General features: G+C 38.7%; 2 protein-coding genes across 3 annotated transcripts in view; both read right to left on the bottom strand.

The window, feature by feature from the left end:
* Positions 1–2,878: 2,878 nt before the first annotated feature.
* On the bottom strand, positions 2,879–8,106 carry OSTC (oligosaccharyltransferase complex non-catalytic subunit). The gene is made up of 4 exons (XM_081333110.1): positions 7,879–8,106; positions 5,783–5,876; positions 4,443–4,640; positions 2,879–3,743 (listed from the first exon to the last, which is right to left on the bottom strand). The coding sequence occupies exons 1-4, from the start codon at positions 8,015–8,017 to the stop codon at positions 3,725–3,727; spliced, it is 450 nt and encodes a 149-aa protein (XP_081189236.1). The 5' UTR covers positions 8,018–8,106; the 3' UTR covers positions 2,879–3,724.
* Positions 8,107–14,078: 5,972 nt separating this feature from the next.
* RPL34 (ribosomal protein L34) overlaps positions 14,079–14,895 on the bottom strand; it is a 3,258-nt gene continuing 2,441 nt past the window's right edge. For both annotated transcript variants that reach the window (XM_081332149.1, XM_081332148.1), the window contains exons 4-5: positions 14,722–14,825; positions 14,079–14,199 (exon numbers count right to left, since the gene is read on the bottom strand). In XM_081332149.1, the coding sequence (XP_081188275.1) occupies positions 14,115–14,199; positions 14,722–14,825 (189 nt within the window). In that variant the 3' untranslated portion in view covers positions 14,079–14,114. The remainder of the gene's footprint in view (positions 14,200–14,721; positions 14,826–14,895) is intronic.

The following is a 14,895-nucleotide window of genomic DNA, read 5'->3' as shown; positions in this document are numbered from 1 at the left end:
TAGAGTAGAAGACAAAAAATGGAGAAATCAGAGTTTATCAAGATCCAAAAATCAAAATGGAAAGAATATGGCATTCATCGTCTCAGTGGTTATTGGCACACTGTGCGCCATATCAGAAAATCTTGGATAGGACTTAGAAAATGTGTGCATTGACAAAATTTATGTCTGTCAGTTACAAAAGACCACATTGCTTGGATCCATACATATACTAGGCCAGGGGTAGGCAACCCTGGTTCTTTTATGACTCGTGGACTTCAACTCCCAGAAAACCTGAGCCAGCAGTCCACGAGTCATAAAAGAACCAAAGTTGCCTACCCTTGTACTAGGCTGATATATTATAACATCCTACATTTTTGTGAAGAACTTGATGTGTAAGAAGACCAAAACCAGCTTAAAGAATGGGCAGCTGTGATTTCACACTGTTGTATATATAATAGACTATCTCACTTACATAATGTGTGCAGACAGTGCCACCTGCTGATGAACTGGTACAATATTTTATTTCATCTTACATATTATAGGTTTCATTTTAAATAACAGATTGATAACTAAGAATGCAAACTAAACAAAAACATCCTGTGTGAATTACTAGCCAAATATTTCCATAAATGGAACTATTTGAAAACTTCTTCTTTGTTTAATGTTCAGATATGATGATCAGCCTCCAGTGAATTCACTAGAGGTGATCAGCAAAAATGCATTTTTATGTTCCAAAGATGGAGCATAGAAATAAAAAAGATAAGCCAAAATTGCACCATATTCTGGTACTTGTGTCTAATGGTGTAACCTAGAAGCAGTGTGACTGTAGTCTACCAAAATATGGTGTCGTTTTATTATATAAAGGTGCCCTTAAATCGAACTCAACTTCTGGTGGCTATATTCAAGTATATCATGGTAATATTATAGAAATAATTTGCTAATGCTTCTCATGGGATGTTTTCTTCAGCATTCCAATTTAGTCAACATCAGTTACCCTCCAAGAACAGGGAGTCCTCAACTTACAACTATTTGTTTAGTAACCGAAGTTACAATGGAACTGAAAAGTGACTTATGACCCTTTTTCAATCTTATGGCCACTGCAGCATTCCCATGGTCACTTGATCAAAATTTGGATGCTTGGCAACTGGCCTGTATTTATGACGGTTGCCATGTCCCAGGGTTATCATGTCACCTTTTGTGACCTTCTGACAGCAAAGTCAATGGGGAAGCCAGATTCATTTAACAACCGTGTTACTAACTTAACTGCAGTGATTCACTTAACAACTGTGGCAAGAAAGGTCATAAATGAGGCAAAACTCACTTAACAACTGTCTTGCTTGGCCATGGAAATTTTGGGTTCAATTGTGCTAATAAGTGAAGGACCACTTGCACTAACCAGGACCAACTCTCCTTAGCTTTTGAAAGTAGCCAAGATGAGCTAATCTGCCACCTGCTAAAGTTTTGTCATGGTGTATTGCCTGGACTAGGGATTAACGAATGAATGAACCTTTATTGTCAAAGTACAACCATTGAGATTGGCTGAGCCTCCCTTCGTGCCCCCCCACAACTCACAATGACAACAAACCCACCATTTTGTAAAGCATTTTAGAGATTTGTATGGAAATAGTAGGGTTATGTCAAACAGTGATACTTTAAAGCAAATGTTAGGTTTGTATCTAAGAAAAAAATGGATGAAAAGGAAGTCATAAATTGATATGAGGATGCTGAAAAAGGGTTAGACTTCCCAGGTAAATTTTATAAGTCAGTAAATGTTAACTTCTGAATGTTATTGGATATTGGAATTGTACCACACTTTGCACCCAACACTATTCAGTGTTTCTATGTTCTTTCATCTATGCTGACACAGTTGCCATTTGATTTCTCTTCTTGGGTCCACATTATAAAGCCAAAATTATTCAGATTCTAGTAACACATCAGAACTGCCCTAAGAATATATGGGACTGCCATTTAACAGTTTGAATTTGCAAATAGTATGGTAACCAGTTAATAATTTAAAGTTAAGCAAGCAACATTACTTTCCACTCTATTTCGAAGTTTGTTTGATTTTAAAGTTTTTAAAGTCTTAAAATGTATGTACTTAAAAGTCCTGCTTCAACATCTGTCAACTAAGATGTCCTCTTAATTTCTGGGGTTACAGAAAGTGAGTTTTAGACAGGTTGCCCTCCAAACTTTCTGCTTGGCTCATGGACATTTTATTACCGAACTAGGTAACATCTTCAGCGGGCTTTGGGGTGAAGTGTCTTGTATAGTTTTAGTATCAAACTGTGTAATTGCACCTCATAGTGTTGTTCTTTTAAAGCAGTCATCAACCGTCTACTTTCATTTCATTAATCATTTACTATGGCTTTTATGCTTTAACTTGATTTTGATTTTTTTTAAATGTAAGCTACCTTGTTTAAAGGGGAATCTTACAAATACAATGTCTTTCCCACAGTTGACACCAGCAGCTAATGAAATGTTTTTTTTCAGCATTGTTCCAGTATCTTTGGACACACTTTCTTAAAGAGATTTAGAACTGTTATTACTATTGAAATTTAGGGAACAATTCCAAAATTTAAAATGTTTTCCTTTGTTTTTTCCTTTTTCTTTCTTAATCTCATTAGCTGTCACTTCAACCTTTAACGTTAGTCATGCCTGCTTTATTTTTTATCTATATGCAGCCTTAGTTTGAATATTACATCTGAAATAATGCAGACATTTATGGAACTACCTGAAGCCAAGTTTATTACCTGGCCTTCATAAACACCCATCCCCCTCTATAAAAATAAGAATATTACTAAAAGCCACATCTGTACTATGAAATGGAAAAAAACTTAGGAAAGCACAAGAGTATTAGGAATGTAAAAGAGCACTAAATATACACACAAACAGTGTTTTAATAGAAAAATGTTTAATACCTTCAAAAAATTCAAAGAAACAATTTACTATCATACAATTCAGGACTTTCTTTTGCATATGTTTAGATTCATCTACTAACATGAATGTCAGTGTAATCTTTTCTTCACAACACAACACAGACGTAAATCCATGTGCAGAAACAGTTATTTTTCAGTGCCTTTGCAAGTGACTAGAAGACTGTATTACCTGGAATATTTTAAAGCACCAATTGCCAGTAATGCTATGGGGAGGTGTCATCACCCTTATGCAGGTATTCTCCACAATCCATCAACTCTCCTCTCTTTCATATCTTGTAAGTACTTGATCTGCTCTGTCCTCTGGGTTGGCTTATCCAAAGGTGAGCACAAAACTAGTTACTTTTCTGTTTTCTTGATCAATCACTGACCAAGAGTTGTTATTTATAAATATGGAAAAAATCAATGTTACCTTCACATTTTCAAAATGGATTCTCTCACAAGGAGATAGACCAAGCCATGATGTTACAAGAAAGTACAGAATTATTACTCTGAGGTTGATCATGAAGGATAGGGATTGTAGAATTGTGATTCTATTGTACTGACATAATACCCTTAGGCTTGATAACATGATAATGTTTCTTTTTTAAATACTGAAAAGAAATAGGGACACATTCATTAAACAAACTGCCTGCAACAAATCCTCTTTATACAGGGAGAAAATGAGAAAACAGTCCTTTAGCTAGTCTTACTCATTCTCTCTCTTTTGTGGCTTTAGATAGGAACGATGGGGCTATGTATTTTTGCTATCCATTCTTTCTTCCTAATGAGAAGGAAATACAATCTTCAATCTGCAGCGATCAAAAAAGGCACTAACCCATCAAGTAGCCCCTAGAAGACAAACAAAATTTTGATTGGAAATGTGAAATAAAAGTAATGCTATTTAGTTCACAATTGAGTCCATTACATAATGCTAAATTCTTATTCTGTCAGTACCAGAAATCAGAGGTGGAACATTTGAGGGACCACAAAGTCATTCTTGATCTAGACAGAAATAATTTAGAAGGACAAAAAAGGCCATATGCAAGTTGTTACTTCTGTTGAATGATTACGTAGTCATGTATTGTAGTTCATATGTACTAGACTAGAAATCAGATTAACCACCATCACATGTGCCTTGTTGGATGTTACTACAATTATTAGATTGAAAACATTTATTAACCATAATCTTATTCTTAATTTGAAAGTTTCTAATCCGAGAATAACACTAATTTATCTTAAAAGTACTACGAAAATGTAGTACTAGATAGCATTTCAAAATATTTAATTCCTTCATCTCAGATATTAATAGTTTATTTCTCCAACTGATTTCTACAATTTCATAAATGTACTAATCTCCAGTCCTACCAAATAAATGCCCACAGATAGACTTGGGTTTGCATATGTTTCTCCAACTAATATGTCTTTTAAAAATAACTTGAAATAATTTCTTTAGCTCAGTTTTATTCTTTTTATGTACAAATTAAATTTTGGTTTAAACAAAAATTAAGAATGATGGGGAAAGGGCCATAGAGAAAAAAAATGACTTACGGTAATTTCATCCGCATAAAAACTCTCGCCATGAAGAAACTCAACAGGACGCTCACAAATCCAATAAAAAGTAGCAGAAATCTATTCAGCTTTGGGATATTTGGTGCATTGGAACGATCCAGTATTATGAAACCAAGTCCACCCATTGTAAAGAGGAAACTTGATGCGAGCCCTTCCATAATGTATTGTCCATTTACTCTGCATAGAAAATGAGTAAATGATCAACATTAGAGGTGTCGAGAAATTTATGTGGGATTTATACAAGCAGAAAGAAAAGGAATATGTATCAGTTCCAAATTATTATTTAGAGAGAAGAAATCCCACCAGTTTGAAGTGGACCACAAAATAAAGAGTCCAAATTTACTTTTCAATTTTTTTAAGAAATTAATAATAAATAATAATAATAATAAACCTTTATTGTCAAAGTACAACATGTGTACATTGAGATTAGCTGAGCCTCCCAATGTACACATGTTGTACTTTGACAATAAAGGTTTATTATTATTATTATTTATTATTAATTTCTAAAAAAAAATTGAAAAGTAAATTTGGACTCTTTATTTTGTGGTCCACTTCAAACTGGTGGGATTTGCCATTGCATACATTTAATATATCGGCTTTAGTCCTAATCTTCCACTTGCTGCTGCCCCATCTTCTTTGTTCATTTAAAAAATGATGAAAACAGGGGGGGAGGGAGAAATAAAGGAAAAACCAGGAGTAGGAACAAAAATAATCCATGTACCATGAATCCAAATAAAAAGAACTGTAAAACAAACCAGGGAAAACAAGGAAAATAATAAGTAGTTAACCATAGACTTTACAGTGCACTGGGAATGAAAAATGAATGCACAAGTCTTCAGTCTTGGATGGACTGTTCTGTAGAGCTCTGGATTGTTCTGCTTTGTTGTGCTGCTTTTCTTTAGACCATGCTGTTCCAGGGAAGGAAACTTAGAAATTTTTTGAAGTAAATCATCCAAATCAGAAGTGGCTCCAAGTATTATGAATACAACATTCTCGACAAAAGAAGGTCAGATCACCCCTGGAACACTTTGAGCTGCTTCTACGTTGAGAATTTACATCAGAACTGCCAATTCCCCCCCCCCCTTCCCTTGAATAGTATGATCTGGAAGAATCCAGAAGGAAATGAAATCTGCCAGCACACTCTGGAACAATATCCTCTCAGATTAACACATTTTGCACATCTGTGAAAACAAAACAAATACAGAAAACATGCCACTACTAAAAATACCTTCTTTCTTGTAGATAAGAGATCTGACCCTATAATAATTTTGCAATATATCATTTTAATATTTTGATACACTTTTAATATTATATTTTACCTGTATGCCAAGAATGCCACAGGCTTCTGATGTCCATGTTCATCAGTCATTGAACCAACACTGGGAGGCTCTACAATCACATCATAAATTATTCCTACAAAGGAAAAAATATTTATAAAGAAAAAATGATTCTTTATAAAAGAACTCTTCCAGAAAGGAAGGCAGAGTTCACAAATCTATTGCTAATAGCTACAAACACAATAGTTCTTAGCAAAATGTTTAAAAAATCTGATTTGTGTATGTTCTTGTTTGTCCCATCTGCAGTGTTTTCTCTATCCGCAATTATATACTCTCTTTGTACATACTTCAATGTGTCCATCTCACACTCTGTTCCTGTCTGTTTTCTCTGTTCTTCTGTAGAGATGAAGCCAGGAATCACTCATAACTTTTACTTCTTGTAATAGTATCTCGACTGTGTTTAGCCTTATGCATAAAACAATTGTATCCATACTATTTTAAAAGTGTTAAATGGAACCACTGATCATATATTTTGTTTCTTTGAAGTAATATAAGAATGTGTATTTTACTGCAAATTGGAAGGTCAAAGTATTACAGAATTCCTGCAATAATGCCTGGAGTTCAAGAGAGTATATTTTGTAACAATCCAGTGGCATAGTCAATCACTAAATGAGAATGAAGGAAAGAATAGTTTGTACTATAAGACTTTCACAAACTAATCCAGTTAAAATACCACAGTAGTCAGAGGTTCTTCTATGCATCTCTAAATAATGTTAATATATTTTACTGTATTTTCAACATACACACTGAAGTAAACACTCATATATATTCAAACATTTTACGAACGCAACAAAATTTAATCTAGCAAAATTAGGTAACCCACTTAAATGAAAACATGGAATCTTGTAATTAATTTTATTTTAGACTTATCATGACCCTTTTACATGTTAAAGAGCTGCCTATTCCCTGCTCTATCCATCAGCAAATCTGATTACAGGTAGTCCTCAACTTACAACCACAACTGAGCACAGCTTTTATGTTTCTAAGTGAGACATTTGTTAAATAAATTTTGCCCCATTGTATGACCTTTCTTGCCACAGTTAAGTGAATCAGTACAGTTGATAAGTTAGTAACCTGGTTGTTAAGTGAATCTGGCTTCCCCATTGACTTTGCTTGTCAGAAGGTTGCAAAAGATGATCACCTGACCTTGGAAAACAGCAATGGTCATAAGTATGAAGCAGTTGCCAAGAATCTGAATTTTGATCACAAGATCATGGGGATGCTACAAAGGTTGTAACTGAAAAATGGCAATGTGACTTTTTCCAGTGCTGCTGTAACGTTGTACAGTCATTGAATGAACTGTTCTAAATTGAGGACTATCTGTATATAGGGTAGGGCTTTTCAGATTTGGGCTGCAAAATATTAGAATCCAACTAAGAGATAAAAGGGTTGTTGTTTTTTTTACTTGTTTCCCGACACACCTAGTTGTCTGAAGTTCTGCAGCACGGATGGTTTGTAAGAATAGAAAGTTATGGACCCATGAACAATACAGTGGCAAAAAAATTAGCAGTATCTCCTTTTATTAGAGGAAATTCCTCTGGCTCCTTTTGCTCCTTTTCTGAACTGCGCCGGGAAGAGAGCGGGCGAGCAAGGTAAGGAATACCCTGCTAGTTATAGTCATAGTCCGGCCTTTAGCAGCCCGGACGCCACGTACTCAAGAAACAACTGAAGACCGTCGCCTGAACCCGGAGCGAGGGTTTCCCGCATGCGAAGTTACATCACGAGCGGGCAGGGGGAAAATGGCTCCCTCAATCTAAGGCAGGGGTAGGCAACCTCGGCTCTTTTATGACTCATGGACTTCAACTCCCAGAATTCCTGAATTCTGGGAGTTGAAGTCCATGAGTCATAAAAGAGCCGAGGTTGCCTACCCCTGATCTAAGGGGTCGTGTCGGGGGGGAAGTAAGGGAGAAAGAGGTTCCCGGCGGGCGGCGCTCCCGGTGGCTATTCAGGCGCCGGCGGCGCAACGGGGTCGTCTCGCTCGTCGTCCCTTTCTCCCACCCCCGAGGGTCCATCGGCTCCCGGGGGAAACCTCTCCTCCCACCCCGGCGCCTTCAGCCCGTTGCTGTCTCTGGCGTTACCTCCCGTGATGAGGAAGTAAGAAACCACCACGAGCGCATAGACCGTCATGGCCGAGGGCATGTGCACCCAACTTGGCCGCTTCAGTTTAATGTTGGGGCATTCGAGCACCAAAAACGGCACTCGGTAGAGGGTCTCCATAGCGATCCCAGCTCCCGCCTCGCCCGCTCTGGTAGCCGATGCCTTCCTGCCCACCGAGATCGGATACTGGGCTGACCTATCGCGGCCACCGTAAATATTGTAACGGAACTGCCGAAAGGTAACGTCCTGGAAGGGAAATAAAACAAACCAAACGCTATAGCGGAAACTAAGTACTAAAGACGAGAAATAAAACGAATAAAATGTCGAAGGAAAAAAGGGCAGTTTTGAATGACAGGTTACTAGCAGAAAAGATGTGCCAGGTGGCATTCTGTCGTGATGAAGGCCATTCAACGCGGTATTAATCTTCCAGGACCTTAACTTGCTCGACGTGGTCATTGAATGAATAAACGTGGCCCTGGCAGAAGTAGATGACACGAGGCCACGCCCACGATCAAAATGGGACCAGCCAATGGTATAGCTTAGAGTTGAATACGTGTATTTAACCTGGAAGAATGTTTGAAAAGATGCCGCCTCCACTTGAGACTGCAATTCTGCGCGAGGGACAATGATGTTTATTTCAATTAGACAACTATAGTTGTAATTCCTCAGATTCCTCAAATTAGGCTTATGCTCAGCTATGCTTTGGCTAACCACTTTTTTAAAATTCATCCAATTTCCGTCTGCAGCACAGGCTAAAGCCTAATTAAATAAATCATATGGGAATGTAATATTCAAGCCTGAGATGAGATTCAGATGTAGGCACATTCTGTAGTCGCAATATTAACTCAGCTCTTTTCTCACGTATTTCCCTTTGGCTCTCATCTACCCTTCTCACCCAAGAATTATGAATCTCTTAAAAGGTAAAGGTAAAGGTTCCCCCGCACATGCGTGCTAGTCGTTTCTGACTCTAGGGGCCAGTGCTCATCTCCGGAGCCAGCGTTTGTCCGAGGACGTCTCCGTGTTCATGTGGCCGGCATGACTAGACGCCAAAAGCGCACGGAACGCTGTTACCTTCCCACCGTAGTGGTCCCTATTTTTCTACTTGCATTTTTACGTGCTTTCGAACTGCTAGGTTGGCAGAAGCTGGGAACAGGCGCTCACTCTGTTACGCGGCACTCGGGATTCGACCCGCCAAACTGCCGACCTTCTGATCGACAAACTCAGCATCCTAACCCACTGAGCCACCGCGTCCCTATGAATCTCTTACGACCCTGCTATTATTTTGTGTCTCTTCCCTAATAGTTGACGGAAAGATTTGGAATTTCATGTGTTGAATAAATGTCCAGGACTCCTAGAGACATAGCAAAGTGGTTTAAGTTTTCTATGTGCTCAGTGGCTAATAGTTTTATTTTAAATCCCTGATTTGTCCATTTAAGTGGGACAAGTATCCGTAAGATTGCAACCCTTGATTTTTAACCAGTTCTAAGTTCTGGTTTTCATTAAAAGTAGCTACCATTTTGGTATTACTTCCCATTTCATTCATGCCACTCAGCCTAATAATTTACACACATAAAATGAAATGGTAATTATAAAATGAGAATTTATATGCAGTGTTTTTATCCTAAATTGACCTCTGATAAAATACTATAGACTGGCTCCAGACATCATGTGACACATTCATTTGGTTCTGGTTTAGTGTGTAAACTGAGCCATTGTGATTTGTTAACCATGCCTAACATAGCACAACATATGAACTTAATGGATACAATGCTATAATCCCAGCTGTTCTACTGTATGTGTATGTTTGGTCTTCAGTATATTAGTCTGTCTCTTATGCAAACATAGTTTAGACCAGGTAAGAAAAAAAATCAGTTCACAAACTAAAGCTGTCAAAGGTATGTGTGCTATTCATTCCCTCTGAAATATAGAAATGACAGCGTTGGATTGGAAACATGTTTTTCCAATGCAGCTTTCTTCAGATGTTTGGAGAATTCCCATAAATTTGAATCAACAAAGTCAATTGTCAAGAATGCTGAGAAACTTGGTTCAAAATATTTCAAGGCTACAATGTTGAGGGTGGTTGTTTAAATATCCTTAAGTTAAACACTTAGCCCTGATTCAGGAAAGTAAATTCCTTAATATTATAATACCACTTTCTCAGTCTGACGAGTCCACACATCAAAAAATAATGAAAAATTAGGCTGCTCTCTTCAGAAAATCAAACAAAATTAGAATCAGTAATTGAAGATCATAGAAATGGTCAGCATTGCTCTTTGTAGATTTGATTCAAATCCTTTTGTCAATTTTAGATGCATTGTCAAATGCATCTGATACATCATTGCAAGAATTTATCTCAAGGCATATGGAATCTATAATCAAGATGAAGTTCTGAAATGTATTAATTTCCCAATTTTAAAAAGCAGAACAGATTATTCTAACTTCATAGTTAATAAACTTTTGAATCTCATTTTAATTTTTTAAAATGTGTCTACTCTCTTTATTGTACACTAGTTGGGATCATGCTAAGGAAGCATACAACATCTGTACAAACTACAATGAGAACTATGTGGATTTTGTACAGGAGGAACAAAAATAGATTTATCAAATACTATTGTATATCACGACGTGACTTTCTCCAAGGCATCCAAGAATCAGGAGACTGGGTTAGATGAAAAGATTATTTCATCTGACAGGATTTTTATTTATCTAAAATTTGAAGAGTTATCTAACACAGTGCTTTTCGGCACCTGGCAGGTGGTAGCACTGTAAAAAGTGGGGGGATGAGCTGGAGCGGCAGCCATGCTGCACAGGCCTGTGAGAGAGTAAGCTGGAGCTGTGGTGTTGCTGGGGCTCTGTTGAGCGCCCAGGATTGGTACAGGGCCCCAGCTGATTGGCATTTCCGGAAGCAGCATGCAGCCTTTGGGAAAGGAGTCAGCTGCAGCAACATCAAAGAGAAAAGAAGGAGGGGGAGAGAGGATGTAAAAGGTGGTGGTTTTGGAGGGAAAGGGCGAGAAAAAAACACAGCTGGGAAAGATAAGTGGAGGGAGTAAGAGAGATGGAGGAGAGAAGGGGATAGAACAGTGCAAAGATTAATGTCATAGAAACAGGCACAAGTTTCCTATTAAGGAAAACGATGAATTTGGCCGAGAACATTTGGGAAGTTTGATCCTGTGACTCCGGATGAAGTGGACAAGATCATGGGGAAACTAAGTGCCGCCACATGTTTGTTGGACCCGTGTCCCTCCTGGCTAGTCTATGCATCTCGGGAGGTTACACGAGGCTGGCTCCTAGCAGTTATCAATGCCTCGCTGAGTGAAGGGTACTTCCCTGCCGCGTTGAAAGAGGCGGTGGTAAGGCCCCTCCTTAAGAAACCTGCATTGGATCCAGCTATTTTAAACTACTTCCGTCCTGTCTCCAACCTTCGCTTTCTTGCGAAGGTCGTTGAGAGCGTGGTGGCACGACAGCGCCCTTTGATCCTGGAGGAAGCTGAGTATCTGGATCCGTACCAATCGGGTTTCAGACCAGGGTATAGCACGGAGACGGCATTGGTCACACTGGTGAATGATCTCTGGCGGGCCCGAGATAGAGGTTATTCCTCTGTCCTGGTCCTATTAGATCTCTCAGCGGCTTTTGATACCATCGACCACGGTATCTTACTGCGTCGTCTTGAGGGGTTGGGAGTGGGAGGCACCGTTCTGCGGTGGTTCTCCTCCTACCTCTCGGACCGTTCGCAGACGGTGTTAGCAGGGGGGCAGAGGTCAAGCCCTAGGCCCCTTAGTTGTGGAGTGCCTCAGGGATCGGTGCTCTCGCCCCTCCTGTTCAACATCTATATGAAGCTGCTGGGAGAGATCATCCGTGGCTTCGGGGTGAAATATCATCAATATGCTGATGATACCCAGCTATTCATCTCCACCCCGAACCAACCCAGTGATGCCCTCGATGTGATGTCCCGTTGCCTGGAAGCGGTACAGATTTGGATGGGAAAAAACAGGCTTCGACTCAACCCGGCCAAGACTGAGTGGCTCTACATACTGTCATCTCGTTTAGTCCAAGAGGTTCCATCTTTGGCTATAGGAGAGATGTTACCTCCCATTGATAGAGCACGCAATCTGGGCGTCCTCCTAGATTCACAACTCAGTTTTGAAGATCATATTGGAGTCGTGGCTAGGGGGGCATTTGCCCAGATTCGCCTAATATACCAATTGCGCCCCTTTCTGGACCGAGATGCCCTACGTAGTCACCCACGCACTCGTTACCTCCCGTATAGACTACTGTAATGCTCTCTACATGGGGCTGCCCTTGAAGACCACCCGGAGGCTTCAGCTGGTGCAGAGTGCAGCTGCACGGGTAGTGATGGGAGCACCCCGATACTCCCATATTACACCCCTCCTGTGTGAGCTGCATTGGCTACCAGTTGCCCTCTGGGTGAGATTTAAGGTGCTGGTACTTACCTTTAAAGCCCTACATGGCTTAGGCCCGGGATACTTGCAGGACCATCTGCTGCCGGGAACAAATTCCCATCGCCCAGTACGCTCACAGAGAGAAGGCCTCCTCAGGGTACCGTCAGCTAGGCAATGTCGGCTGGCGACCCCCAGGGGGAGGGCCTTCTCTGTGGGAGCGCCAGTCCTATGGAATCAGCTCCCCCCTGAGCTTCGGATGGCCCAAAATCTTCAATCCTTTCGCCGCGGCCTCAAAACACTCCTATTCCACCAGGCTGACCTGGACTGACAGGCATTTTAATTAATTATATTTACAATTTTTAATTTATTTTTAGTTTTTAATTTTAATTTATTGCACAGATGATTTTAATTTTATTTTTATCTTAATTTCTGTACTTATTATGTGTTTTGTTGTTAGCCGCCCTGAGTCCTTCGGGAGATAGGGCGGGATATAAATCCCATTAATAAATAAATAAAAGTGGGAAAGTGGGTGTACAGATAGTCCTCAACATACAGCCACAATTGAGCCCAAAATATATGTTGCTAAATCAAAAATTTGTTAAATGAGTTTTGTCCCATTTTATGACTTTTTTGCCACATTTATTAAGTGAATCACTGCAGTTGTTAAATTAGTAACGTAGTTCTTAAGTGAATCTGGTTTCCCAATTCATTTTGCTTGTGAGAAGCTGTCAAAAGGGGATCACATGATCCTGGGACACTGTGACCATCAGAAATATGAATCAGTTGCTGAATGTAAATCACGTGACCCTGGGGATGCTGCAATGGTCATAAGTCACGTTTTTCAGTGGCGTTGTAACTTCAGTCACTAAGTGAATGTTGTAAGTTGAGGACTACCTGTACTTTTATCACTTTTTTTGGTCAAGTTTTTGACACCTTGCTAGGCAACTGGTGGTACTCGAATATTGCCATATCCTAAAAGCGGTACAATCTGTCAAATGTTTGGAAAGCACTGATCTAACGCTTATCAGTGCCCATTCCACAATATATTCTTCATATTCTAAAATATTCCAATTCACTTTCCTTCAGCAAAGAATTCTACAACTGATTCATATTTATGACGGTTACAGTGTCCCAGAGTCATGTGATCACATGTTGCAACCTTCTGACAAGCAAATCAATGGGGAAGCAAGATTCACTTAACAACTGTGGCAAGAAATGTCGTAAAATGGGGCAAAATGCACTTAATAAATGTATTATTTAGCAACAGAAATTTTGGGCTCAATTGTGGTCGTAAGTTGAGAACTACCTGTACTTCCTAATAGCAAGTATATATGATGATTTCTAAGTTTTTTTTCTTCCCATATTACCCAGTTCTAATTATTTAACTATTTGCCTTTAAGAAGTGATTATTTTTCTAGTTATCAGTACAGCATTCTGAATACTTTTAACTTTATATACCACTCACTTTAAACATATACCTGAAAAATCAGGTACCATTATTGATACTCAGGCTTTTTATCACCTATATTATTTTCTATTCCTGATTCCTTTTGACAGGATATTTTTGTACACCAATATCTCTTTCATGTCCAATTATTAATTGTAAATCATTTTGATGCTGTAAATGCTATTATTAGCCCAAAACAAAAAGAAGAAAACGGTTTTGCAGATTAACTGTAAATTGGAAGCAGTGCTACCAAAAATGAATGCAAAAGGAGCTTATTTTAGGATATCTTTGCTCTTCCCAATAGTTTAATACTCAGGAAAAATCACCTTGTAGATTATTTAAATCTTCATTTATTGGGCAATAGAAATAATCACTTTGATTTTTGACTCTGTGCCTGTGCCTTCAGTACTTTGACAACAATCTTCTGTTCCTCAATAAGGAATGCTCGCTTGATTCTAAAAAATAAATAAAGCAGTTATAATTCAGCATATCACAATACCACAATCATAGCAGGCATCAGTTGAAAAGCTAGTATTTGTTAGTAGATCCATTCTACATGTCACATTAAAATAAAGGCTTTATGGAGAAGTAGGAAGAAACAGTACTTCTTTTTCTAATTTTAATTTTGTTAAGTTACAAATATATGCAGACAGTCTTTTTCTTTTTCCAATGGATAAGTAAAGCTCCTTACAGTTGCAAGATGTACCAACCGTTAATGAACTGGTAAAATAAAACAAGGTAGATGGATACAGCTCTCCAGGTTACTTTGAACGTTGCAATTAACAACTTGTCCATCAACATGCCTTAAAATTATTCTAAAGTAGGTAACTATTCTAAATTATAATCTAAATTATGTTCTCATCTATAGTTTTGTGAATCACTTACTGACAGAGAACAAACTATAGTATATATGTAATTAGGATACGTTCAAATGAACCCATGAATTTCAGCAAAATTATATTTAAAATACTGTTTACCTGTCGCGAACACATTTAGCACACATCGAACCTCCATAGGCTCTACTAACGTGTTTCTTTGTTTTGGAAAGTCTCATAAGAACTTTTGGTCGAACAGCGCGGACCTGTAGAAAATAAAATACATCTTTCTGTAATTCGCCCAACTTTATATAAGCTGAAATTTATCAAATAAAA

The sequence above is a fragment of the Vipera berus genome (assembly GCF_964194415.1).
Source record: "Vipera berus genome assembly, chromosome: 7".
Classification (NCBI taxonomy): domain Eukaryota; kingdom Metazoa; phylum Chordata; class Lepidosauria; order Squamata; family Viperidae; genus Vipera; species Vipera berus.
The sequence above is the reverse complement of the archived record's forward strand: the minus strand, read 5'-3'. Positions and strand labels throughout refer to the sequence as shown.